The 26,563-nt window shown below is 66.9% G+C and overlaps 1 protein-coding gene across 2 annotated transcripts in view; it reads right to left on the bottom strand.

The window, feature by feature from the left end:
• The window catches only part of FLNC (filamin C), a 52,528-nt gene that overhangs the window by 1,995 nt on the left and 23,970 nt on the right, over positions 1–26,563 (bottom strand). Inside the window, exons 14-47 of one of the 2 annotated variants that reach the window (XM_054011645.1) lie at positions 24,358–24,501; positions 23,951–24,074; positions 22,525–22,685; positions 21,918–22,008; positions 21,508–21,677; positions 20,986–21,103; positions 19,899–20,161; positions 18,757–19,354; positions 18,031–18,204; positions 17,063–17,225; positions 16,271–16,431; positions 14,836–15,003; positions 14,395–14,518; positions 13,090–13,246; positions 12,534–12,723; positions 11,940–11,963; positions 11,344–11,591; positions 10,763–10,861; positions 10,164–10,263; positions 9,526–9,666; positions 7,966–8,094; positions 7,430–7,603; positions 6,748–6,909; positions 6,372–6,575; positions 5,692–5,844; positions 5,122–5,244; positions 4,510–4,752; positions 3,578–3,847; positions 3,027–3,164; positions 2,293–2,408; positions 1,658–1,790; positions 1,171–1,347; positions 485–703; positions 2–211 (exon numbers count right to left, since the gene is read on the bottom strand). In XM_054011645.1, coding sequence (XP_053867620.1) covers positions 2–211; positions 485–703; positions 1,171–1,347; positions 1,658–1,790; positions 2,293–2,408; positions 3,027–3,164; positions 3,578–3,847; positions 4,510–4,752; positions 5,122–5,244; positions 5,692–5,844; positions 6,372–6,575; positions 6,748–6,909; positions 7,430–7,603; positions 7,966–8,094; positions 9,526–9,666; positions 10,164–10,263; positions 10,763–10,861; positions 11,344–11,591; positions 11,940–11,963; positions 12,534–12,723; positions 13,090–13,246; positions 14,395–14,518; positions 14,836–15,003; positions 16,271–16,431; positions 17,063–17,225; positions 18,031–18,204; positions 18,757–19,354; positions 19,899–20,161; positions 20,986–21,103; positions 21,508–21,677; positions 21,918–22,008; positions 22,525–22,685; positions 23,951–24,074; positions 24,358–24,501 — 5,869 coding nt within the window. The remainder of the gene's footprint in view (position 1; positions 212–484; positions 704–1,170; positions 1,348–1,657; positions 1,791–2,292; positions 2,409–3,026; positions 3,165–3,577; positions 3,848–4,509; positions 4,753–5,121; positions 5,245–5,691; positions 5,845–6,371; positions 6,576–6,747; positions 6,910–7,429; positions 7,604–7,965; positions 8,095–9,525; positions 9,667–10,163; positions 10,264–10,762; positions 10,862–11,343; positions 11,592–11,939; positions 11,964–12,533; positions 12,724–13,089; positions 13,247–14,394; positions 14,519–14,835; positions 15,004–16,270; positions 16,432–17,062; positions 17,226–18,030; positions 18,205–18,756; positions 19,355–19,898; positions 20,162–20,985; positions 21,104–21,507; positions 21,678–21,917; positions 22,009–22,524; positions 22,686–23,950; positions 24,075–24,357; positions 24,502–26,563) is intronic. The other variant, XM_054011733.1, reaches the window with a different exon arrangement.

The following is a 26,563-nucleotide window of genomic DNA, read 5'->3' as shown; positions in this document are numbered from 1 at the left end:
CCAGCCTTGCTGCAATCCACGGTAAAGGTGTTCTTCTGGCCCACGAAGGCCTTGGTGAGCCCGGGCCCCCGGGCCACCACCTTGCTGGCGTCGGAGGAGAACTTGGGCATGGAGCTGAAGCTGCTGCCCACGGAGGACGAGGACTTGGTGACTGTCTCCACCAGGACGGTGGAGGTCTCATGGAGGCTGTGGCCGCCGGAGAGACGTGGCCCTGGAGAGGGGCAGGGGGACATGTAATCAACCACCCCCGCACACACGGTGACCCCCTTCTGGCCCGTAGCCTCCAGCCAGCCAGCCCCTGGTGCCTGAATCCCACACCCGCTTCTCACAAGAGGCCTTGAGGGGCTGCCCCCAGCCTGGACAGGATCCTCCCCTGCCCCCCAGCCACTGGCATGGCTGGGACCCTGCCCCCGCACCATGCTTGGCCGAGCTCTGCCCCTCTCCCCGTGCGTGGCCAGGCTCCGCCCCTCCCATGTGGCCGTACCTGTGACCTTGGCTTTGAAGGGGCTGCCCACGATGTGCTGGGGGCCGCCATACTTGATGGAGATGAGGTAGTTGCCGGGCGCCATGGGCGTGTAGGTGACCCTGTGGCCCTCGGGGCACTCTTGGCAGTCCAGCTTCACCTTGGAGGGGCCGTCGATGGTGACAGCCAGAGCGCCCGAGCCAGCGTTCACCGTGTTGACGAAGAACTCCGAGGACACGCCTGGGGCGGGACGGGGGTTAGCGGGCAGCAAGGGCAGGGCCTGCCAGACCCAGCCCCTGGACCCCAGGAGTAGGGACCCTCCACAACGGGCACCAGGGGGCTGCAGCGCCAGAGGCTAAGCAGAGCCGGGGATAGCGAGGGCCATGGGACCACGGGTACCCACAAGGGGGAGAGGCCAACCTCCGAGGGTTACACCTCTGGGTGTCGGGAGAGAGACGGGCACAGCCCGCCAAGTGCCACCGCATGGGGGGCGGCCCAGAGCCAAGCGTCCCCTTCCCCGATCCACTGGATCTCCTTGGTGGACTCCCATCCAAGTGCTGGCGCTGCCCGGCTCGGGGACCAGCTCTGGCGCCTGGATCTCCTCCCACGTCCCAGGACATGGCACAAGGGCACCAGCCAGGGCCGCGCCCTGCCCCCCTGCAGAGAGCAGCCAGGCATGGGCTTGGGAGGGGGCCATGCGCCCCTACCTGTGATGCCGCCCTCCAGGCCCGGGCCGTACGCCGAGACGAGGCCCGGGTCCCCAGCCTGGCTCTGCTCCCCCACGCGGATCTTGAAGGGGCTGCCCGGGATGTGACGCCCGTTGAACTTGACGTCGATGGAGTGCACGCCGTTCTCGCGCGGGATGAACCGGATGGTGGATTTATCTGCGGGGAGAGCAGGGCTTAGAGAGCTCGGCCTGGCCCCTTGCCGGCGCCCGCCCAGCCCACCCGAGGCTCAGGGGCTCTGAGGAACCCGCCCGGCCTGGCACAGGCCGCCAAGGCTGCTCGCTCTGACCCTGAAGGCGCCACCCTCAGGCCAGTTACCGGCTCTGCATCTCCTGAGTCTCCAGGCCCCGTGGGGCAAAACCACTCCCGGGCTGGAGCCTGGGTGCAATCACCCATCCGGCCAGCCCCGGGCACCTCCTCCTGCCCATGGCCAGACCCTCGCGCCTGCTCTGAGCCCGGGCGCCCTCACCGCTGTCCAGCTCCGAGATGTAGCACTCCTCCACCATGCCCGAGGGCGTGTGCACCTTGGCGTCGATCACACCCCGCGCCCCGTTGAGCTGCACCGCGAAGGACGCTGGCTGGTTGACCTTTAACCCCGTCTCCTGCGATGGCAAAGCGGGGTGAAGCCAAGGCCCGGGCGGCGCTGGGAGCAGCAGGGGCCGGTTCCCGGGGGGAGGCCAGTGGAGCCTTGGGTTAACCCAGGTTGGGACCATCACCCCCCAGCACAGAGGGGGGCAGAGGGAGACCCGCAGCAATGGGCACGTCAAAGCCCTGCACCCTGCTAGATCCGCCCCCCCAGACCAGACGGGCACATGGTCGCGGTTCTGGGGTCTTCCCAGGCTGCAGGGACCACGGCCCCACTGCAATCGCCCCATCTGCTGGGGGACACGCAGGGGACTATGGGTTGGGACTGAGGGTCAGGGTTGAGGGGTACCGGCAGAGCTGGGAGGGGGACTCTAGGGCTGGGCTATCAGGGGGCTGCGGGTCAGGGTTGAGGGACGCTGGCGGGATTGTGGTTCGCGTCCCTCTGGTGCCAGCACCGCGTGCGCTGGCCCCTGGCACCGAACACTGTCCCTCCCCCCCGCCAGGCTGGCCACGTGGTACCTGGAGGCTGGTCACCGTCAGCCTGCGGGCGTCGTCGGAGAGCGAGGCCACCGGCACCACGAAAGGGCTGTCAGGGACGTGCTCCTCATTGAACTTGATGGACACCTCGTAGTCCCCTGGGGAGCAGAGCCAGCAGTTCGGGTCAGGCTCCGGCCCGGCAGCCCGGGGCACCGGCGCAGCTCCAAAGGCCAGGCTGCCGAGCTGGGCTGGGTGCCATGGGCCCAGGGCTGGCACCACGACGGGAGCAGGGATTGGGGGGATGGCTCCAGGGCCACTGAGTCCCTGGGGGCTGAGTCCTGCAGCTCCCAGGCCAGAAGCCCCCGCCCTGGGGGACCCGCAGAGCTGGCCAGGTCAGGTTCAAGGGGCTCCGCAGGCAGAGGGGGGCTGGGGGTCGAAAGGGGCAGGCTGATCTGTTGGGGGGAGGGCTCCTTTGCCCCTCAAAGCTGCCAGGAGATTGGGAGCAGGAGGCTGGGGGCGTGGGGCAGCTGTGAGGATGTGCAGGGCCCTCCATGGCCGTGGGGGGATGCTTGGGAACGACGTGCAGGGGACGGAGCCCGGCGACTGGCTGGGGATCGGCTGCCTTTGCACTGCCGGCCCTGCACCCCCAGCCACCCCACAACGGGACACGAGGGGTCTGAGCCATGGGCGGCACCAGCCCAGGCTGCGGAGGACAGCCAGGCAGATGGGGGGCTGGCGGGGCAGCGAGGAGCCAGGGTCCCGCCTCGCGAACCCACCTGGCTCCTGCACGATGTAGGAGACGCCGCAGGAACCGTCCTTCCGGTCCTCAAAGGCGATCTCGGCCTTGCTGGGCCCCTCGATGGCGATGGAGAGGCCCCCGGCGCCTGCCTCCCGCGTCCAGATGCTGAACTCGGCTGGGGGCAGAGAGCGCTGTCAGGGGCGGGCCCTGGGCCCAGAGCGCCCCACACTCCAGCGCCCCAGACCCCCTGGCGCCCCAGCCGTCCCCAATGCCCCATCCCTGAGCGCCACACCCAAATGCCCCAGCCGGCGCCTTCCCTGAGCCGCCACCAAACACCCCAGCCGTCCCCAATGCGCCTTCCCTGAGCCGCCACTGAATACCCCAGCCGCCCGCAAATGCCCAAGCCATCCCCATCCCTGAGCCACCCCCCAATGCCCCAGCCACCCCCAAATGTCCGAGCCACCCCATCCCTGAGCCAACTCCATTCCAATGCCCAAGCTCCCCAATCTCTCCCCCCTGCCCCCCAATGCCCCATTCTCCCCTCCAGCCATGTGGGCTCTGGTGCCCACCGGGCGCAGGCCACACTACCTGGCACTCCAGCGACGCCCCTCTCGAGGCCGGTGCCCCCAGCCCGCACCTTGTGGGCGCCCCCCTCGCCCATGGGCCCCACGGTGAACTGGAAGGGGCTGCCCGGCACGTGCTGCCCGCGGTACTTGACGTGGACGGTGTGGGCGCCCATCTCCTGGGGCACGAAGCGCACGCTATAGGCGCTGTCCTCGCCCTCGATGATCTCTGCGTCGGCCGTCTGCCCCGACGGGCTGGTCACCTGGGCTGTCATGGTTGGGGCGCCCGCCTCGCCTGATCAACGAGAGACGGGCGGGGCCGTCAGCCAATCACAGCCCTGCGGCCCTCCCACTGCCGCCAGCACTGTCATGCAGCCACCTCTGGGGCGGGGCACCGCCTGCCTGACACCCCCACACTATGCTACGGGATGGAGCTGCAGCCCCGACCACCCACACGGCACCAGCGGGCACAGGCTCTCCCCGCCACGCTCGGGGGGCGCGGCCCCTGCCCCCAATTTGGGACAGGCAGCGAAGGAGGGTCTTGTGCTGAATGGGCACTGAGTGGGCATGGAGTCACCTGCCCTGGGATCTGGGCAGGGTACCAGGGCTAACGCCCCTGTGAGGCAAAGAGCCAGGAGGTGACAATGGCCAGAGATGGGGCCAGCAGCGCAGCGCCCCCTAGTGCCATCCTGGGGCATTGGGGCCAGCACTGATTGTGAAGGGATAGAGTCCCCTGCAGCACAGTGCCCCCTAGTGCCTCGTGGGTCGCACACCCGGGCACGTTTGAGTCACACGCGTGTGCAAACCCGATGTGCCTGTGAGACCCCCTGCGCCGCCCGCAAGACACCCTCCCCCACACACACAGCCAGGCTGCTGCCCACGGACAAGGCACACACATTCCCCCACCCCCCACGGCTCCACACTTTGAGACACTTTCCCCCCGTGCCGGGCACGCACCCTCCGGGGTGCGGGCGATGCTGCCGAAGGAGCCGAGGCTCTCGCGGCCCAGGAAGTCGCTGAAGACGTTGTGGAAGGGGGCCCCGCCGACCTGCGTGGACTCCTCCACCCGCACCTCCCGCGTGGTCTCGCCGCCCCGCGTCTTGCTGATCTCGGTGCGCTCAGTGCGCGTGTACGTGTGGCTGCTGCGCGTGAAGGTCCGCGTGAGCCGCTCCTGTGCCGACACCATCTGGAACCAGTTCCCTGTGCCGCACGGGGTGGGTGGGGAAATCAGAGAGGGGGCGCTGGGCCCCTGCCCCCAGCCCCTCTGCCCCGCATGGGCCTGGACCCCCCACCCGCCCCCCAGTGCCTGCTCCTCCCCAGAGCCAGCAGCGTCCCACTGCCGGGGAAGGGCCCTCCCACTCCTTTCCACCCCCCAGCCCTGAGCCCCCCGAGGGCTGCAAATGGCTCCCAGTCCTGGCTCCCCATCCACAGGGCTCAGCCTGCCTGCTGGAGGTCCAGGCGGGGCAGGCAGCGCCCCCCCCCCCGCCAATCAGTGTTCAGTCCCGCCCGGGTGCATGGGGCTGGGCGTGTCCCCCAGACTCGGAGCAGAGCCCCCCCCCCAGGCTGTACCTGGGATCTTGAGATTGAGGTCGCAGGTGCTGCCGATGCTGGCGATGGAGGGCGCCTGGCGCCGGCGTGTGATGCTCTCCTTCATGCGCCCCTCACCCGTCACCTTCACCGTGAAGGGGCTCCCTGCACATGGACACGGCAGTCAGCCGCGCCCCTTGCCCCGCCCTACCCACGGCTCCCACCCCTGCCCCGCCCATGGCACCCACCCCGTCCCCCCCGCGGGGACGGCACGACGCCTCAGGGGAGCATGACACAATGCAGCCCCCCGCACTTCCAAACAACTTCACCCTGGGGCTTGGTGCCAGCACCCCCTGGGCTAAGGGGAAACAGCGGCACCAAAGCTGCTCCCCTAATGCCCAGGAGCCACCTGTGCTGTTTCTCTGCCTTCAGCCCCCCTGCTCTAACCACTAGGCCCCACTCCCAGAGCTGGGGAAAGAACCCTCGAGTCCTGGCTCCCAGCCCTTCCCCCCGCTCTAGCTGCTCCACTGAGCGACACTCCCCTTGGCAGGCTGCTGTCCCCAGGGGCCAGTCTCAGCCAGTCTGGCTGTGCCCTGGCCATGCCCCCCGCACCTGGCACGTGCTTGTCGGCGAACTTGATGTTGATGATGTAGTTGCCGGGCTCGGTGGGGCAGTAGGTCACCTTGCACGTGCCGTCCTCCACGTCCTCACAGTTAATGTCCACCTTGCTGGGCCCCTCGATGGACAGGCCCAGCCCGCCGTAGCCTGGGGGCGAATGAGCATGAGCGTTGTGGGACCGCGCCAGCTGGAGCCCCCCACCGGGCACGCTGCCCGCCAGCACGGGGCCTGGGACCCCCCAGCGCCAGCCGGAGCCCCCCACCGGGCACGCTGCCCGCCAGCACGGCGCCTGGGACCCCCCAGCGCCAGCCGGAGCCCCCCACCGGGCACGCTGCCCACCAGCACGGCGCCTGGGACCCCCCCAGCGCCAGCCAGAGCCCCCCACTGGGCACGCTGCCCGCCAGCACGGTGCCTGGGACCCCCCGCCAGAGCCAGCCGGAACCCCCCCAGTGGGCATGCGGAAGTCGGCCCCACACTTTGTTCCCCAGGGCTCAGACCTGGCTAGACCCTAACTGCCGGAGCCGCCCCTTGTCGGGGGCAACGGGGTCCTCGGTCCTTCCTCTGGGAGTGATTCCCGACCGGATCCACACCCCTCTCCGGTCAGGACGTCCCCCAGAACCCAGCCCTGCTGGGAGCCCCCTGGCCGCCCCCCGGCTCCGTGACACTAGCCTCACCTGCGGTGCGAGTGTCCACGATGAACTCGGACACCTCGAAGGTGCGTCCCTCCACCAGGCCCTGGCCCCACACCTTCACCTTGCTGGCGTCGCCGATCTCCGACTGCCCCACCAGGATCTTGAAGGGGCTGTTGGAGACGTGCTTCCCGCTCTTCCGCACGCTCACCACGTGCTCCCCCACCTCCTTGGGGGTGAACGAGATGCCTGGGGGAGACGGGACAGTCAATGCCCGCGGGCGATGGGAACCGCCAGCCAGAGCCATGGGCCCAGGCAGCCTGTTGCCCTTCCCCCCACCCAGAGCCACGGGCCCACCCAGCCCGGTGCCACCCCCCCCACCCAGAGCCACGGGCCCAGCCGGCCCTGCCCCGGCGCGTACCGATGTGGCGGTTAGGCAGTCTCTTGAGCAGGCAGGGCTCCTCGTGGCCGGAGGGCGCCCGGATGGAGGCCGTCAGCAGGCTCAGGTCGCTCTCGCTGATCTTCAGGGACACGTCGGTGGAGGTGCCCACGTTGAGCTGGGATGTCCGCATGGAGTCGTCCCCTGCGGGGCGGGGGGGCTGTCACTGGGCAGCACGGCCAGGGGGGAAGGGATGGGGGGGTGCAGCTGGGCCACAGAGAGGGGCTCCTTGCAGGGGGCAGATGGTGGTCCTGGGGGCTGGGTGGGGGACAGCTGGGGGTCTGTCAGGGTAGGTGGGGGCCCTGGGGGCTGGGTGGGTGCAGGTGGTTGTCTGTTGGGGGTGGCAGGAGCCCCAGGGGCGGGTGGGGGACAGCTGGGGGTCTGTCAGGGGTAGGTGGGGGCTCCAGGGGCTGGGAGGGAGTCCATCAAAGTGGCAGGGGCCCTGGGGGCTGGCTGGGGGCAGGTGGGGGTCCATTGGCGTGGCGGAGGTCCCAGGGGCTGGCTGGGGGCAGGTGGGGCTCCATCGGGGTGGCGGGGGCTCCAGGAACAGGCGGGGGCCCCAGGGACTGGCTGGGGGCAGGTGGGGGCTCCAAGAACAGGCAGGGACCCTGGGGGCTGGCCGGGGGCAGGTGGGGGTATGGCGGGGGCCCGGCGGGAGGCTCACCGGTGATCTTGGCGGTGAAGGGACTCCCCGGGACGTGCTGATCGTCGAAGCGGACGATGACGCTGTAGTCGCCGGGCGCGGTGGGCAGGTAGGACACGGTGCAGGTCCCGTCCTTGTTGTCTTTGCAGGTGATCTCGGCCTTGGACGGGCCCTCGACAGCCAGCGACAGTCCCCCTGGGGAGCCGGCCGTCAGGGGCGCCATGACCACGGCCCCCGGCCCTTTTCCCCCAGCCTGCCCTGCCCTTCCCCCCCCCCCCAGCCTCCCACCCCGCCTCTGCCTGCCCCCCTCCCTTCCCCGCTCTTCCCTCCCAGCCCCCCACCAATCTTCCCCTGCCTGCCCCCCCACCCTTCCACCCCAGCCTGCCCTGCACTTCCCCCCACCAGCCCCCCAACCCCCCCACCCCGCCATCCCACCAACCTTCCGCTGCCTGCCCCCTCCCTTCCCCCCAGCCTGCCCTTACCCGCACCATCCCCCCACCCCTGCACCCTTCCCCTGCCCCACCCCTCCTTTCCCTGTCCCCAGCCACCCCCGGTACCTTCGCCGGCGCCTTTGGTGACGATGGTGAAGGTGGCCGGCCTGTTGACCATGCCGTGGCTGAGGCCGGGCCCATAGGCGCTGACGTGGCGGGTGTGGATGGCGTCCACGTAGAACTGCAGGGGGCTCCCTGGGGAGGGGGAGGCAGGGGCACCGTGACTGGGGGCTGGTCGGGTGTGTGTGGGGGTCCTGGGGGGCAGAGGCTCATGGGACACTGGGGGTGCTGTGGGGCAGGGAGGAGGCGGGGGGACTGGGAGTGGGGGCTTGGGCCCAGCCCAGCAGGAGAGGCTGGCTCTGAGCCCTGGGGACCCCAGGCTGGGCAGCTCCAGGGGCGCGGTGGGCGCTCGGCCTCAGACTCGGGGGGGGGGGGGGGGACTGTGTGACGAAGTGGGACTGTTCTTAATGTTTCCTCTGAATACTGTAGGGATGCCTCAGTTTACCCTATGCATTTCTTAAGTCTCTAGGTGGTGGGATAAAGGCCAGTGCACATAAATGGCCGACACTCTGTCTCCTGGCAACTAATGGCCCGGGCCCAGGCCCTTCCCCCCTGCAAGGGGATAGCTAAAGGTGTTGGAGAACAAAGAGATCAGGTGACTTCCTGGCCCCGGAAAGAGACAAAGACCAGAGAGGAGGGGCTGGAGGGGGTTTCAGTTTGGAGCTGGCTGGGGACTAGGAGCGAGGGCAGACGGGGGTGTCTGGCTCACTGCCCCCCAAAATGGACCCGGCGGAGGGGTCCTGTTCTCTGTACCTACAAGCTCTGTTTTAGACCCTGTTCCTGTCGTCTAATAAACCTCCTGTTTTACTGGCTGGCTGAGAGTCCCGTCTGACTGCGGAGTTGGGGGGCAGGACCTCTGGTTCCCCAGGACCCCGCCCGGGCGGACTCGCTGGGGGAAGCACACGGAGGGGCAGAGGATGCTGAATGCTCAGAGGTCAGACCCAGGAAGGTGGAAGCTGTGGAGCCAGTCTGCTCCGAGAGAGGAGACTCCCCGGAGTCCTGCCTGGCTTTGTGGGGAGCAGTTCCAGAGCATCACCTGGGGACTCCCTGACAGGCTGATCTCCAGCCACCCCCCACACCAGGCCTGGGCTCTCAGCCCCCTAGGGGGCCGGCTCCTCCGAACCAGGCTGGCGCTACAGGGTGCTGGCTCCGGGGAGGGGGCAGAGCCGGGGGGTGGGGCCTGGCCCCCGCTCTGGCCATATCAGGCAGGGGAGGAAGGGGCCATGGGGGACATGGCACCAAGGAGGGGGGGGATCATCTGGGGGCTGAGGGGGGGCCCCAGGGCTCTCTGGGGCCTTCTCCCCATGGGACCCCCTGCCCCTGGGGCCTGGCGCACAGGGCAAGGCCCTGTCGGGAGAAGCCAGTCCCAGCAACAAGGAGAAGGGACGGGGGCGGGACGCTCCCATCACCCCGCGTTGGGAGCTGTGGCTGGGCCGGTCCCGGGTGTTCCCCCAACCGCCCCAGGAGCCGAGGCCAGGCCAGTCCTGGGCATCCCCCCATCCCGCCCCAGGAGCTATGGCCGGGCGGGTCCCGGGGTCCCCCAGCTGTGGGCGGCCAGTCGCTCACCGGGGATGTGGTTGCCATCATATTTGATGTCCATCTCGTGCAGCCCCTTCTCCACAGGTGCGAACCGCACTGTCACCGTCCCGTCCTTGTTATCCGTGATGCTGGGCCGGGCCGTCTTCCCCGAGGGCATGCGCACCTCACCTGGGGGAGGGGGCGGCACCGTCAGCGGACACCTCCACCTGCCCTGGGACTGCCCCAGGCCTCCCACCCCCCTAGCTCTCCCACCCCTACCCGCTCCACCCCCCGAGCTCTCCTCCCGCTACTACCCCCCTGAACTCTTCCACCCCTACCCCCTCCCTCCAGCCCCCCGCAGGTCTCCCACCCCACCTGGTCTCCCCCCTCAACACCTGCTCCGCCCCCGAGCTCTCCTACCCCTTCCCGCTCCACCCCCGCTACTACCCCCTCAACTCTCCCACTCCTACCCTCACCCACCAACCCCCCAAGCTCTTCCACCCCTCCGCTCTAACCCACCCCAACCCCCGCAAGCTTTCTACCCCCACCCCTTCAATCCTCCTAAACTCTCCCACCCCCAAACTCCTCTCCCACCCACCCACTCCAACCCCGCGATCTCTCCCCCCACAGTGGCGTCCCGCCCTGCCCAGGCTGGTGCCCCGTTGCCAGGTTCCCCCCGCCCGTACCGGTGATCTCCCCTTTCTGCACGGTGAGGGGGATGACGAGGTTGAAGGGCCGCAGCATGGTGTCCAGGCTCTCGGCGGGCGCGACGGGCTGGTCCGTGGCCTGGCGGGGTGGAGGGAGGGGGCAGAGAGAGAGAGAGCATTGGCATGGGAGGCAGGGTGCCCGAGGCAGAGCAGGAGAGGAGCAGAGAGCGACAGGCCCAGGGCCCCTCACGGGCCCATGGGAGACAGAGCTGCAAGAGAAGGGGGGCATGAGGGCGCGGGCACCTGGTACAGGTACCCGAGCTGGGTGGAGCTCATTGGCAGGGGGGAAATCACTGCACCCAGAGCTTTGGGGGGGACCCTCATCCCGTGGCCCCGAAACCCCCTCTTAAGGGTGTGGGACAGACATTGGTGCCAGCTCTGCATGGCCATGGTGCACCAGGCACCCGGGAGATTCGCCCATGGGCAGATGCACGGGCACCTATGAGGGAGGGGCTGGTGGAGGCTGGTGCGTGCCCTGCTGAGGGCAAGGGGGGCCCAAGTGAGCCCAGGGCAGAGATGGGGAGAGGCAGCAGGATAGGGCAGAGAGAGGCAGCAAGGCCGAAGGGAGCTCCTGGTACCCAGCGTGCTGGGGAGCCGCCAGCCTGGTGCGGCGAGAAGGGCTGGTGCAACTGGAGCGAGTCGCACGGCTCCTCGACGTGGGGGATGGTCTCGCACGCCTGGCGGGAGGCAAGGAACAGGTTAACGCGGGTGGCCATGCTGGCTCCACGGCTCATAGCCACGCTGCTGGGGGATGCCCAAAAGGATCCCACAGCCCAGGCGCAGGGGTCGCTCGCCCGGCACCAAAATGCAGCCACCTCTGGGGTGGGATGCGGCAGCTGGCTAACAGCCCTGCAGCAACAGCGTCCAGCGAGGAAGGGGTCCCGCAGCCAAGGCAGGGCTCCCCTGCAGTGCCCCGGCCGGGAGACCTGTAACACCCAGGGTCCCCCCATGCTGAACGATGGCAGCTTGGGCAGCAAAGTGTCCCCTAGTGCCACCCTGCGGCACTGACAAGGGGCATACGCCCCCTCCTGAGCCCCCTCTCCCTGCAGCACAGCGCCCTCTAGTGTCGCACTGGGGCCAGCGCTGACCCAGACAGTCCCAGCGGGACCCCCAGCCCCCAGGTTTCCCTGCAGGTCTCCCCGCTTGCCGCCAGACCCACCAGCACATGGAAGGGGCTGTTGGGGATGAGCTCGCCCCCAAAGCGGATGGTGATGACGTATTTGCCTGGCTCGGGCGCCGTGTAGTAGATGTCGAAGGTGCCGTCGTGGTTTTCCACCACGTCCACGTCCAGCTCGGCCCCGTCCGGCGTGGACACCTTGCACGTCACCTTCCCCTTGCCCGCCGCCTTGGCGTCCACGGTGATCACCGTCTCCTCCCCAATCTGGATGGTGGGGCCCAGGCAGGCGCCTGCGGGGCGGAGGGGTATGGTCAGTGAGAAGGGGGCGGGTGCCAGGGGCCCCGCCAGCACCAGCCCCACAGCCCAGCCCAAGGGAGCTGAGCCTGGCTGGGGGTGTTGTAGGGGCCGGCCACCAGAGGGAGCCGTGATCCCTGCCCTCAGCCAGGGGTTCAAATCCCACCCCAGACAGCCCATGCCCTAGGAGTCGGCTCAGAGCAGCCCGCAGAGGCCCAGGCATCCGGCCGCATTGCCCTGCTTAGCCTGGCTGTGCAGGAATTGGGGGCGGGGTGTCAGTCCCAGGTCCCCCCCACAGCTCACAATGGCCAGAGCCGCCCACAGCAGCACAGAGCAGGACTTACCCAGTCCATGGCCCCCAATGGACACTGCAAAAAGAGGGAGGGAAAACCTGTGAGAACGCGGCCGGCCATGGGGCAGGGGCTGAGGTTCGGGAGTGAGGGGCAGAGGCCAGAGGCCATGTGGGGTGGGGGTCGGGGGGGCAGAAGCACAGAGGCCACATGGTGGTGCTGGAGGCCGCATGGGGCGGAGGTCATGTAGGGCGGGGGTCAGAGGCCGCATGGGACGGGGGATCGGGATGCCACATGGGGCAGAGTCTGGGAGCCTGGGGGGGGCAGGAGGCTGCTTGGGGTGGAGTCCGGGGGCTGCGTGGGGCAGGGGCTGGAGGGCACATGGGGCAGAGTCCGGGGCCTGCATGGGGAGGGGGGCCAGAGGGTGCATGAGGCAGGGGCCAGGGGCCACTTTGGGGGGGGGGGGGGACAGAGAGTGCATGGGACAGAGGCCGGGGGCCATGTGGGGCGGAGTCCGGTGGCACGGAGACCGTAGGGCGCATGGGGCGTGGGTCGGAGGGCACGTGGGGGGGGGGGCTGCGTGGGGTAGGAGCTGGGAGCCGCATGGGGCAGGGGCCGGGGCCGGGAGCTGCGTGGAGCAGGACCCACCTGTGACCAGGCACTTGCTGGCGTCGCCGCTGGGCTGGGCCAGGGTGCGGAAGGGCGAGAAGGGGATCTCGTCGCCACCGTACTTGATGGTGATGGTGTAGCGCCCCGTCAGGTCGGGCACATAGGACACCGTGTAGGTGCCGTCCCCGTTGTCCCGGATGTTGGCCTTCTTGGGCTTGCCCTCGGGATCCTGACCGGGCACAGACGGGTCACAGCCACTCAGCTCCCCAGCCCAGGGCAGTGGGCAGAGCCTGGCCTGGGCGCCCTCCCTGCCACCCCCAAGGGAGCTAGTGCTCAGGGACGTACCCCCATCACTGCCATGACCCCCCCAGCCCGGTACCCCCCCCAACAGAGCCATGGGCCCCCCTAGCCCGGTATCCCTCCAACAGAGCCATGGGCCCCCCAGCCCAGCATCCCCCCATCAGAGCTGTGATCTCCCCAGCCTGGTACCCCACCCCCATCAAAGCTGTGACCTCCCCAGCCTGGTACCCCCCCATCAGAGCCTTGGGCCCCAGCCCCCAGTTGCAGAGCACCCCAGAGCCGTGCCAGCACTCACCAGGATCTGCACGGTGAGTAGCCCCTCACCAGCGTCGCGCGCGTCAATGGTGAACTCCACGGGCAGGCTGGCGGGGATGCCCGCGGCACTGAGGCCTGGCCCGCTGGCCCGCACCTTGCTGGCATCGTGAGCCGGCAGCGCCTTGATCTTAAACGGGCTGGAAGTGGACAGGCCAAAGTCAGAGCTGGGCCGGGCCAGCACCGATCCGAGGGGGAACCCACCCCCCAAGCCTGGACCTGCTCCATGCACTGGCACTCGATGGCCCTGCCCCGAGCCCCAGGGGCGCGGGCAGGATCTGGGCCCTGCTGCTGCGCTGGTACCGGGAGCCCACTGCCCCCAGGCTGGGCCTCTGGGTCTGGAGGGGCCCCTCACTCACCTCCGCTGGCCTGCCCAGGGAGGTGCTAGGCCCCCAGGTCCCAGGGGGCTGGTTCTAGCAGCCCAGTTGGTAGCCCTGAGCCAGGGGCAACGTCCCAGCCCGAGCCGGAGGCCACTGCTGCCGGGGTGGGGGAGGGCCAGGTCTACACGGAGTCCTCAGCGAGTGTCGGGCCAGGACTGGCCGGGGCACGGCTCTCATACGTCTGCCCCCGGGAGCACCCAGCAGGACGGCCGGGTTGAGGGATGGGCACAACTGGGCTGGAGGGGCTGCCTGGCAGGGCTGCTAGTGTGACAAAGTGGGAATGTTCTTAATGTTTTCTCTGAAGACTGTGTGCCTCCGTTTCCCCACGTGTTACTGGAGTGTCTAGGTGGTGGGATAAGTGTGTGTGATCGGTGCAGAGACCCCTAGAGGGCAGGTGTGATGCCGACTGGCTGCCTGGGCACAGAGAATGGCCGATACTGTGTCCTGGTAACGGATATAAACCTCATGTGCCCTAGGCTGGCTGGGCGTCAGTGCTGGCTGCGGAGTGGGGGTGCAGGGCCCCTGTGGGGCGGGTGAGGCTGCCCCAGGCGTCCCAGCCCGGTGGACTCACTGCGGGGAGCTCACGGGGTGAGCGGGGGGCTGAATGCTCCGAGGTCAGACCCAGGAAGCACTGAAGCGGAGGAGGCTCCTTGCCCTGCGGGGAGTGACCCTACGGGGAGACCCGGCGCCAGAGTCCTGCCTGGCTCCGATCCCAGCAGGGCCAGAGCCCCGAGCCTGGCACTCCGGGCCAGTTAGGACTCAATCTGACCTTCTCCGGAGCCTGCCCCAGCCCCCTGCATCCGGCCAGCTGTCCGGCCAGCCAGGCCCCAGCGGCCATTGTACTTTGCCCTTGTGCCCCCTCCCACACTAGCCCCCTCACCCCACACTAGCCCACCTGCCCGGCTCACCTGCGCGGCACCTCCTGGTCGGCGTATTTCACGGCCACGGTGTAGGGCCCGTCGCTGGCCGGGGTGTAGTTCACCTTGTGGGTGCCATCCCCGTTGTCCCGCACATCCACTGGCTCGGCCAGGCCTGCGGCAGAGGGCCCGGCGGGCTCAGTGTGGGCGCCAGGGGAGCCCTCCTCCCCGGGTACCGCCACGGGGGGGCATGGGGAGGGGACCTCTGGGTAGGAGGGGCTGCCCCAAGCCCCCTCTCCCCATGAGCCATCCCATCCCCTCACACCAGCCCTACGAGCCATGCCATCCCCCCCACCTCAGAGCCAACCCATCCCCCACGAGCCATCCCCAGGGGGTTTGATGCCCCATTCCCACCCTGCGCCCAGCCCTGGCATGCCCGGCCTGGCACTGCCCAGCCGTGGTGGGGACAGCCCAGGGCTCTGCTCCGGGTACCTGAGGGCCCGAGGACCGTCACCTCCAGGGGCGCCAGCCCGGCCTTGCTGCAGTCGACGGTGAAGGTCTGGGGGACGCGGGCCCGGACGCCAGCCCCCAGCCCAGGGCCTGAGCACTTCACCTTGCTGGGATCCACCACGTCCTTCACGGGCACTCGGAAGGGGCTCCCTGTGGGGAGAGGGGCGGTTACCAACTGGGGGGCAGCCGGACCCCAACTCCCAGAGAGGGGCAGGGAGCCTGGCCTACACTAACTTCGGGGGGACGTCACCCCTGATCGGGAACGAACCCCACACCCCAGGGGCTGCCAGCCCAGCCAGGAACCACCACAGCAACCAGCACAGAACCTTCCACCCCGGACCAGAGCCGGGGGCCCAGCCAGCCCGGTGCCCCCCACCCCGGACCAGAGCCGGGGGCCCAGCCAGCCCGGTGCCCCCCGCCCCGGACCAGAGCCGGGGGCCCAGCCAGCCCGGTGCCCCCCGCCAGCTCCTGCACCGCATCCAGTCCATCCAGACACACCCCTAGCCAGCTCCTGCCAAGCCACCCTGCTGCACTCCGACGAGGCCCCAGCCCCTCAGCCCAGCTGCAACCCCAGCTCCCCCACGCAGTGACCCTATCCCCTGTCCCCCGGCCCAACCTGGCTGTGACTGTGACAAAGCGGGGATTTCCCCTTGTTAGGTTGTATGGGAGTCTTACTGTTTTGCATGAATGCAGTGTGTGCCTCAGTTTCCCTGTGTACTGCACCAATGTCTAGGTGGTGGGAATAGGGGTGGGTGAGCTTTGTGGGGGTTGCTGTAGCTGCCTGCAGGGATGCTATGGCCGCCCCTCGGAACCTGAGGCCCAGGAGGGGGATGCGACCAGGTGACTCTTGGCCCGGGAAGCGAGACAAAGGCCGGAGGAGGAGCAACGGGCAGGGCAGGGGCCAGGCAGCTGGAAGCGAGTCAGTCTCAGCTGGCTTGGGGCTCAGGGGGAGGACCAGAGCCCTGGCTCTGGGCTCCCCGCCCCCCAAGATGGAGGGATAGCTCAGTGGTTTGAGCATTGGCCTGCTAAACCCAGGGTTGGGAGTTCAATCCTTGAGGGGGCTGTTTAGGAATCTGGGGCAAAAATCTGTCAGGGACAGTACTTGGTCCTGCTGTGAAGGCAGGGGACTGGACTCAATGACCTTTCCAGCTCTAGGAGATAGGTATATCGCCATATAATAATAAAAAAAAGTCGCTCTGGGCGGACTCGCTGGGGGAAGCACAGTGGGGCAGAGGATGCTGAATGCTCCCAGGCCAGACCCAGGAGGTGAAGCCGTGTGAGCTTCTTGCCCTGGAGCCAGTCTGCTCCGAGAGAGGAGACTCCCCGGAGTCCTGCCTGGCTTCGTAGGGAGCAGCATCGCCCGGGGACTCTGTGACAGTGACCCCATCCCCCGGCCCAGCCTGGCCGCAGCCCCTACCTGGGATGGGGCGCCCCCCGAAGGTGATGTTGACGTCGTAGTCGCCGGCCGTGAAGGGGATGTACTCCACACTGCAGCTGCCGTCCTTGTTGTCCTTGCAGGACATCTTGGCCTCCGAGGGCCCCTCGATGGCCAGGCCCAGTCCGCCGGTGCCAGCGCCCCTGCCAGGAGAGCCCAGGGCCGGTCAGAGCCCCCGCCAACCACCCGGGAAATCCAGCTCCGCCTCGGCCATGGGAGGATGGGAGGAGGGGAACTGGGGCCTGGTCCCCCAGTGCAGAGCTCCTAGGTCAGGGGGCTGAAGGGGGGCTCTGACCAGGAGCAGCTGATGCCAAAGGCGGCATAAGGGGTGATCTGCCCTGGGGAGCCCCCTCCCCGCTGCCAGTCCTCAGTTATCTCCGGTGTGGCTGCTCTGAGCCGGGAGGGGCCCATTAGTCCCAGGCATGGCACGGGCTTGCTAGAATTCTGCTCAGCTCTTGGCTTCTTGTGGCAGGGAGTTCCACAGGCTGATCAGGGCGGAAGCATTTAGTAAGCGTCTGTCCTGGCCCTATGCTGTTACCCAGATTCCCCAGCCGGATCCTCCGGGGCCAGGCCACGGGCCGGCCAGCAGTGCCAAGACGGGGTCTTCCTTCCCGCAGGGCCATGCCCGTCCCCTCTGGGGGCTTTCACACCACAGGAGCTGCCCACCTCACGGGGCAGGGAGCAGTGTGGGAACAGGACCTGGGGAGCGATCCCCTGGCCTGGGCCGTGACCGCGGCGGCTCCCTGGTCTCCCCTCTCCCCGGCGGGACGGTACCTGGTCTCCACGGTGAAGCGGTTGGACTTGTTCACCAGCCCCCCCTCCAGGCCGGGGCCGTAGGCGCGCACACGGCCGGGCTCGCAGCCCTCGGCGACGGCCACGCGGAACGGGCTCTTGGGGACTGGCACCTCGTCATACGTCACCTCCACCCGGTGCAGGCCTGGTGCGCCAGACAGGGCGGGGATAGATCAGGAACTGCTCCTGCCCCCACCCCATCCCCCCCAGCTCCATACAGGGGTCAGGAAGCCCCCCCCCCCAATGCCTCAATGCCAACTAGGGGGCAGGGAGCCATGACAGCCCTCTGTCCCCAAGGGGTGCTGTTCCCCCAGACCCCACTGGGATTTTGGAGATGGGGGGACCCTGGTCTCTGCTCCCCATCATGAGAAACCCAGCCAGGTTTGACATGGGGTCCTTCCCCTCCAGCCCAGGCATCCCCATGGGGTATAGAGGCCCCGGGACACCCCCTCCCCCCACAGCTGTGCTGGGACCTGCCCCACCCCCACCCCAGTGAAATCCTCCTTCAGGAACCCCCAAAATCCACCACAGCCACCCCCCGCCAGGGTCGGGCCATGGACCCAGCTCCCAGGCGACAGGTGCACCCAGGGCCCCGCCCGGGCCAGAGCTCGCCTGGCAGCTCTAACAATAGTCACAGCCTCAGGGCAGCTGGCAGGGCCTGGGGCACCAGAACGCCTGCCCGGCCCAGGGCACCTGCTCCCTACGTCCCAGCAATAAATCATTCCCCGTCTCGGCCACGGCGTCCCAGCCTTCCCAGCTCTGACACTGATTCATAGCAGGACCTGAGGCCGGTTGCTGCACCCGCAGGTGTGCCTCAGTTTCCCCCTCTACACTGGGGATAATTACCCTGACCCTGGGCCTATATAGTGCGGTCTGAAAGTGCAGGGCTACCACCCGCCTGGCCCAGAGCTGGAGCTGTGGGGGGCCCGTCGGTGGGCAGGGCTCCTTACCCTCCTCGTAGGCCGTGTAGTGGACACGGTAGGTCCCGTCGCCGTTGTCAGTGAGGTAGGTTTCGGTCTTTGCACCAGAGGGGTTAATGACACGCGCCTTGATGTGGCTGCCGCCTGTCTTGGTGAGTGAGCGGGCGTCCACGGTGAACTCAGTGGTGACCTCGCGCAGGACGCCTGGCAGAGCGAGTGGGCGGTGAGTGCCAGCCCGGGGCCGCTGCTGCCCCCCAGAGAGAGCCGCACCAGCCTATGGGAGCGCTGGAGCCCAGGCTGTGCCAATCAGCTGCCAGCATCCTGGCCAAGGTGTCACCCGCCAGGGCATTCGGTGGAACCCCCTTCCCTGGCAATGGGCCCCAGGGGCCCCCATCCCACCCCGGAGCCCAGCAGAGCTGCACTGGCCGCGGGGTCTGGGAAAGGACCCCAGGCAGCCCCCCGCAGGAGGGAGCAGGTTGGCCTGGCCACACCCGGAGGGTGGGTACGGGGACATACGGGAGGGGGTATGGGGACAGAGAGGGGGAGAGGTGTGCGTGTGTGGGGACAGATAGAGGGGCTTGTGGGGCAGACAGAGAGAGAGAGGTGAATACAGGGATGGATAGAGAGATAGAAAGAGAGAGAGGAGATGTACAGGGATAGATAGATAGACAGACAGACAGACAGGTAGATGGGGTGTCTGGGGACAGACAGGTAAATGAGGGTGACTGGGGACAGACAGACAGACAGGACCCTCACCTCGCGGCTCCACGCCGGGCCCAAAGACCTTGACGGCGCTGGTGTCGACGGCGGGCTGGACGTTGACGCGGGCGGGGAACTTGGGCACGGCGTGCCCGCCGTACTTGATGGTGATGGTGTAGGTGCCGGGGAAGGCGGGGCTGTAGGTGATGGTATAGGTGCCGTCGCGGTTGTTCTGGATCACCACCTCGGCCTTGACCCCTGCCTCGGAGACGATCTCGATGGTGAGCGCGGCCTCGCCCGCCTTGGAGCAGTCCACCAGGAAGGTGGCGGTCTCGCCCGCCGTGCCGCGCTCCAGCCCCGGCCCACTGGCTGTCACCTTGCTGGGGTCGAAGAGCGGCTGGATGTTGGCCTTGAAGGGCGAGCCGGGGATGTGGGCCTCGGCGAAGAGGATGTTGATAGAGTACTCGCCCGGCTCCGTCGGCAGGTAGGACACGGAGCACGACCCGTCCCCGTTGTCCTGGCACTCGATCTTGGCCTCGCACGGGCCTTCCACGGTCAGGCCCAGCCCGCCAGTGCCCGCGCCCTTGGTGTCGATGGCAAAGGGGGCCGGCTTGCCCACGAAGCCGCCCTCCAGGCCCGGCCCGTAGGCACACACCTAAAATGGGAGCGGACGCACGTCAGCTGGGCGGGAACGGCTCCGGGGCAGCTGCCAGCAATGTCTTCTCTCCCTGCATGGTACAGGGGGTACCCCAGCCTGGCTGGGCAGGGGCAGACCCTGCCCCTCAAAATGATCCCGGATCCTGCCCCAGGGACCAGGCTGGGAAGGACCCCATCAGGCCCAGCTCTCCGCCCCGGCCTCTGAGCCTGGGACACTGCCTGGCATCTCCTTAGCCAGGCAGCGTCCTCCTGTGTCCTGCAATGCCCGCTTTCTGCCTGGCACCAGAGCACGGGGGTCAATTCCTCACTGCCGTGCGCGGGACTGTGTAAGAGCCGGGAGCACAGCCCCCTGGAGTGGAGAGGGAAGCTGGGGGGCACCGTGAACACACCCCAGCCCCAGAGCAGACCCGGCGGGCGGGGGAGCCGGGGTGATCCCGAGCAGCTGGGCATGGAGCAGCTCCACCCGTGGCTTGCTACCCCCTCTGGGGGTCACAGGGCGACAGGAGATGGTGCCCGGCCCACAGGCAGCCCCCACCACTCACCTTGGACGGGTCCGGAGGCATCACCCCCTCAACAGAGAAGGGGCTGCCTGGCACAGGGTGCCCGTCGTAGGCCACGTCCACCTTGTAGGGCCCCTCCTCGGGGGGCATGTACTTGACGGTGTGGATGTCGTTGGTGGTGCCCGTCTCCACCTTGCAGGGGATGGGCCGGCGAGAGGGCGAGGTGATCTTCACGTCCACCTGTCCCTGCCCCCCGGCACCGCGGGTGTTCACTGCGAACTCCTGGTCCCGGCCCACGTCCACCTCTGCAGGGCGAGAGCGTCAGGGCAACAGAGCCGCGCCACGGTGCCAGCCCCTCGCCCGCCACGCCACACAGTGCCAGCCCCTCGCCCGCCGCGCCACGGTGCCAGCCCCTTGCCCGCCACACCCCACCCTGCCCCTGCCTCGCCTCACAGCGCCACGCCCTCGCCAGCCAAACCCCAACTGGGCCACCCCCTCGCCCACACCGCCAGCCCCTCGCCCGCCACACCCCACCGCCTCGCCCACCATGCCCACAGTGCCACGCCCTCACCCGCCACGCCCCATGGTGCCACACCCTCACCCGCCACGCCCCACCATGCCCCTGCCTCGCCCCACGGTGCCAAGTCCTCGCCCGCTGCACCCCAACTGTGCCACCCCCTTGCCCGCCACACCCCATGGTGCCAGTCCCTCACCCATGCCCCACCACCACCGCCTCGCCCCACTGTGCCACACCCTCACCCAGTGTGCCCCACGGAGCCACCCCCTCGCCTGCCACGCCCCACGGTGCCACCCCCTCATTCGCCGCACCCCATGGGTGCCACCCCCTTGCCTGCCATGCCCTCACTCACCACACCCTGTGGGGCCACCCCCTCACCCGGCGCACCCCACCATGCCACTGCCCCACCCTATGGTGCCACCCCCTTGCCCACCATGCCCACAGTGCCAGCCCCTTGCCCACCACGCACCACTGTGCCACTCAGCCCACTCACCTGCCACACTTCATGGTGCCCCGTCCATCTGTGCCCACTCCTCCCGCACCCCGTTCAACCGTCACCCTGGCATTTTCCAGCCCCTCCAACCCATCCCCCGCTCCCCTGCCCCCACTCACTGTTGTTCAGTCCCTGCACTTTGACCTTGCTGAGGTCCAGGGGAGGGGCCACGCTGACGGTGAAGGGGCTCTTGGGCACGGGGTCCCCCCCGTACGTCACCGTCACGGCCAGATTGCCCTGCGCGGAGAGAGCAACCGAGTCAGGGAAAGGACTGCGGGCGGTGCCCGGCAGGGAGCCAAAAAGCTCGGCTGTGAGTGTGCAGGGAACCATGCCCAGCTGGCGCGTGTGCTTGGGGGGAGGGGGGGGGCGGAGATGCCCAGCCCTGAAGGGGGGCGATGCCCAGCTGGGGCATATGCAGGGGGGTGTGATGCCCAGCCCTAGAAGGGGGCGGTGCCCGGCTAGCGCATGTGTGGGGGGGAAATGCCCAGCCCTAGACAGGGCCAGTGCCCGGCTGGTGCGTGTGCGTGGGGGCAATGCCAAGACCTGGAGGGGGGTGGTGCCCGGCTGGCGCGTGTGTGGGGAGGCGATGCCCAGCCCTGGAAGGGGACGGTGCCCAGCTGACACGCGTCCCGGCCCCTCACCTGCTGCACGGCGGTGTACTTGACGGTGTAGGAGTAGTCGTGGTTATCGATGATCTCGAAGTCCCGCACGGCTGGGCCCTTGGCCGCCCCAGCGAACTGCACGTCCAGCTTGGCCTTGCCAGCGCCCTTGGTGAAGACGGTGAAGTGGGTGGGTTTGCCGACCTCCACTCCTGGCGGGAAGGGGAGCGAGGGGCCGGGTCAGCGTCCTGCCAGCCCAACTTCCCCTGGCGCCCTGGACCCACCCACCCACCACACAGTGCCCCCCACCGAGCCCCTGCCCCCTGCCCCTCTCCCCCTGGACGGCGCCCCCCCCGCCGAGCCCCCACCCACTGCCCCCCCAGCACAGCGCCCCCCGCAAAGCCCCCACCCCGCTCCCCCGAGCCCGGTGCCCCCCGCCAAGCCCCCCATACCTGTTCTGCTGAGCCCGGGCCCCTCAGCCTTCACCTTGCTGGCGTCGTGGGACGGGTCCACCTTGATGCGGAAGGGGCTGGTGGGGATTTCCTGGGGGGCACAGGAGAGAGAGAGGGGTGAGAGCCTGGCTGGAACCCGGAGTTGGGGGGCCAGGGAAGGAGAGACCCTCCCGCCTCTCCTCCTGGAGCCCCCCGCCTGCCCGGCAATCGCCCACCGGCTGCAACATGCTGCCCCCCTCTGGGGTGGGATGCGGCAGCCGGGCAGGATCCGCCAGTGGGGACGTGAATTCGCAGCCGTGGGTCCCAGAGATGCCCTGGCCAGGCCCCTCCGGCCGCACAGACGCCCCCGGTCATGGGCTCTGTGCTGGCCCCAGGGCTCCCATCCCTCTCCCCCCGAGGGCTCAGGGAACAGCCAATGGCAGGTCCCTCCCAGGATCCCCAGTGCCGGGGTGAGAGGTCACAGGGAGCCCCCTACACAGCCCCTTGAGCTGCTCCCTTGTGTGGCACCTGGGGATAACGGTGGCTTTGGGACGCTGGTCTGAGCCCCCCTGAGAGGAGATGGCCCCATGCGCCATTCCGCTGCCCTGGGCCCAGCACCAGCCCGTACCTGGTTGGCGAAGAGCACCATGATGGTGTACCGCCCGGCGCCTGGCGGCGTGTACTTCACTGTGAATGTGTCGTTGTCATTCTTGATGATGTCGAATTCGATGTCGGCCTCCAGCGGCCCCACCACGCCTGGGGCGCACTTGATCCCAATGCTCACGTCCCCTGCAACACAGCCGGGGCAGCCCCGTCACAGGGGAGCCAGACCAGCCGCAGGGGGGGCTGACATGCAGGGTGCTGGTCGTGGGGAGAATGGCCAGCTGAGCCCCAGGGCAGGGGGACTGGCACGCAGTGGGGGCTGGGTAACAGAGGGGGACTTGCTCTCTAGCCCTGGAGGAGGTCGAGGAGGCTGGAGGACACAAGCAGCCCCCATTGCCCCCTAGGCCTGCCCAGGGCCGGTGTAACCACTAGGGGAACTAGGCGGCCATCTAGGGCGCCAAGATTTGGGGGCGCCAAAAAGCAGTGCCCCCAATTTTTTGTTTACACTACAGTGGAGTCACATCTTACGCGGGGGTTAGGTTCTAAGGTCAGCGCGTAAGAGGAAAACCACAGATAGTGAAAATTACTATAAAGTACAGTACACACAGTCTACACTAGAACAGGGGTCCTCAACCTACAGCACGTGTGCCAAAGGTGGCACGCGAGATTATTTTTTTTTAAACGGCAGGCTGCGGGTCCCGGCCGCCGCAGAGCCCGCTGCCAGTCTGGGGTTCTGGCCGCCGGCTCCTGCCAGCCGGGGTCCTGGCTGCCGGCCCCGCTCGGCCCGCTGCCGGCCCCGCTCGGCCCGCTGCCGGCCCCGCTCGGCCCGCTGCCGGCTGAGTGAACGGAACCCCAGGCCGGCAGCGGGCTCAGTGGCGCCAGGACCCGCAGTCTGCCATTAAAAAAAATAAGAAATCCGCTCGCGTGCCAAAGGTGGGGTGCCGTAGGTTGAGGACCCCTGTTCTAGTGTAGACTGTGTCTACTGTACTTTATGGTGATTTTCACTATACGTGATTTTCCTCTTACGCGCTGACCTTAGAACCTAACCCCCGCGTAAGATGCGACTCCGCTGTATTCATTTTTGAAAGTTTATAATAAGCAATGCTCCAGGGGAAAGAGAGGGGGGAGAGGGGTGCAAGGAGGAAGTTTTGCCTAGGGCGCAAAATATCCTTGCACCGGCCCTGGGCCTGCCCCCAGAGACCCTACGTGGGCAAGGGGCAGCTCGCACTCTGTGCCCCATGTAGCCCGCGGTCCCTCGACCAAGCTGCCCAGTCCAGGCCCCACAGACACGGTGGCGTTTGCGCTAGGGGTGTGCCCATCCGGCCAGAGACCGAGCTGAGACCCGTCACACTCACTACACACGTGGGCCCCCGAAAGCTGTGGTGCCCTGAGCAAAGCTAGTGACCCAAGGGAGGAGCAGGGACACCCCATGGCCCCTCGGCCGGCCCTACCTTGCCCGGCCTCGCTGCAGTCCACAGTGAAGTAGGTGGGTTCGTTGGCTTTGAGCCCCGTCTTCTCCACGCCAGGGCCGTACACCTTCACCTTGTCCGGGTGGCTGCCCTCGCCCACGGTCACCTGCCGAGAGCAACGTGCCATGTCCATGGGCTTTGGCTGGCCGGGGGGGCCCCAGCCCCCAACCCCACACCCAGAGGGGTCCGCTCCATCCTTGGCAGGCTGGGCCAGCTCCTTTGGGACACTGCCAGGAAGGGGGGGATCTCCAAGCCACGTGGGGGCTGGGATCCCCCCTGAATCCAGAGCCCCCTCAGCGCTCTGCCATTGCCTCGGTGCTCCTCTAGGAGCTTGGCTGGGCGCCGCTCAGTCCCCCAGCGGAGGGCCAGCGAGAGGCGGGGTCACTCACCCGGAAGGGGCTCTTGGGGATATTGACCCCGCCCCAGGAGATGATGATGGTGTGTTTGATGGGCTTGGTGGGCACGTAGACGCAGTGGAAGGTGTTGTCACCGTTGTCTTTGATCTTGATGTCGATGGGGAAGCCCTCGGCGTCCTGCGGGCACAAATGGGAGCTCAGCCACACGGTGGGCACCAGACGGCAAAGGTCACCCCCGCCCCAGGCTGTGCGCCCACCCTGCGGGCCAGAGAGAGCCACCCCTCCTGCTCCCCGGAGGAACCTCTGCTTCTCCCTGTGCACCTGGTACCACACAGGACGGGGCTCTGGCTGGCAACCTGCTAGTGCCATGTGCTCTGGGGGATTCCTCACATTGGATTGGATTTATGGCCGGTCTAACTCAGATCAGATCATGGGCCCGTCTGGCCTGGCATCCCGCCCGCCCGCCACTTCCCACCATGGGCCCGGCATCCCGCCCACCCGCCGTTTCCCACCATGGGCCCGTCTGGCCCGACATCCCGCCTGCCCGCCCACCGCTTCCCACCGTGGGCCCATCCGGCCCGGCATCCCGCCTGCCTGCCTGCTGCTTCACTCCATGGGCCCAACTGATTTTCCAGTAAAGATTTTATCATTTCATAGTAAAAAATCGCAAATGAATCAAACTGTCCCATAGACTGTCTGGATAGACATTCCAGCCTGGAATAATCGGAGTATAGCTGTGGGGATGTGCTACTGACCGCCTGACCAGGGTGGCGACAGTGACTGTGAAATGCTCAGGGAGATTAGAGAAGGTATAAAAATAGAAATCTCAGTAATAATGGGGGATTTCAACTCTCCCCGTATTGACTGGGTACATGTCACCTCGGGACGGGATTCAGAGATAAAGTTTCTTGACACCTTAAATGGCTGCTTCTTGGAGCAGCTGGTCCTGGAACCCACCCGAGGAGAGGCAATGCTTGATTTAGTCTTAAGTGGAGCCCAGGATCTGACCCAAGAGGTGAATAGAGCTGGACCACTTGGTAGTAGCGACCATAGTGTGATGAATTGTAACATCCCTGTGGGGGCTGGGGGGTAACACGAAAGAAGCCCACCCAGCCTTTAATTTCAGATCGGGAAGCTACACAAAAATGAGGAAGCAAGTTCAGTGGAAATGAAAAGGTAACCGCCCCCAAAGGGAAATGCCTGCAAGCTGCATGGAAGCTATTCAAAAACACCCTAATAGTCACTCCCATGAAACGTAAACCCCAGATTAAAAAAAACACAGTAAGAGAATCAAAAAAGTGTCACTGTGGCTAAACAGCAGAGTAAAGGTGGCAGAGGCAAAAAGCATCCTTCACAAATTGGCAGTTAAATCCTAGTGAGGAAAATAGAAAGGAGCCGAAACTCTAGCAAGTCAAGCGGCAGAGTATAATTCTGAAGGCCAAAAAAGAATTTGAAGAGCAACTAGCCAAAGACTCATAAACTAACAGCAAAACATTTGTTAAGTAAATCAGAAGCAGGGAGCCTGTTAAACAACCAGTGGGGCCCCTGGACGATCGAGGTGCTAAACGAGCACTCGAGGCCATTGCGGAGAAACTAAATGAATTCTTTGCATCGGTCTTCACTGCAGAGGATGTGAGGGAGAATCCCAAACCCGAGCCATGCTTTTTAGGTGACAAATCTGAGGAACTGTCCCAGACTGAGGTGTCAACAGAGGAGGTTTTGGAACAAATTGATGAACTAAACAGCAATAAGTCACCAGCACCAGATGGTATCACCCAAGAGTTCTAAAACATGAAATTGCAGAACTACTAACTGCAGTCTGTAACCTATCATTTAAACCAGCTTCTGTACCAGATGACTGGAGGATAGCGAATGTGACGCCAATTTTTAAAAAGGGCTTCAGAGCTGATCCCGGCTATTACAGGCCAGTAAGCCTGACTTCAGTACTGGGCAGGCTGGAGAGTTAAGGGGGCACAGTGGTCCCACAGTTCCAGGCTGCACCCCGGAGATCCCGTCACATGGGCGGCAAACTAGCAGATGAAATACAATGTTGATAGATGCAAGTACTGCACATTGGAAAACATGATCCCGACTACACAGACAAAATGATGGGGTCTAAATGAGCTGTTACCACTCAAGAAAGAGATCTTGGAGTCATGGTGGAGAGTTCTCTGCAAACAGCCACTCAACGTGCAGCCGTCAGAACAGTGAACAGAATGTTGGGAATCATCACGAAAGG

This window comes from Malaclemys terrapin, chromosome 1 (genome assembly GCF_027887155.1).
Source record: "Malaclemys terrapin pileata isolate rMalTer1 chromosome 1, rMalTer1.hap1, whole genome shotgun sequence".
NCBI lineage: Eukaryota > Metazoa > Chordata > Testudines > Emydidae > Malaclemys > Malaclemys terrapin.
Note: the sequence above shows the minus strand (reverse complement) of the source record. Positions and strands in the feature narration are given on the sequence as shown.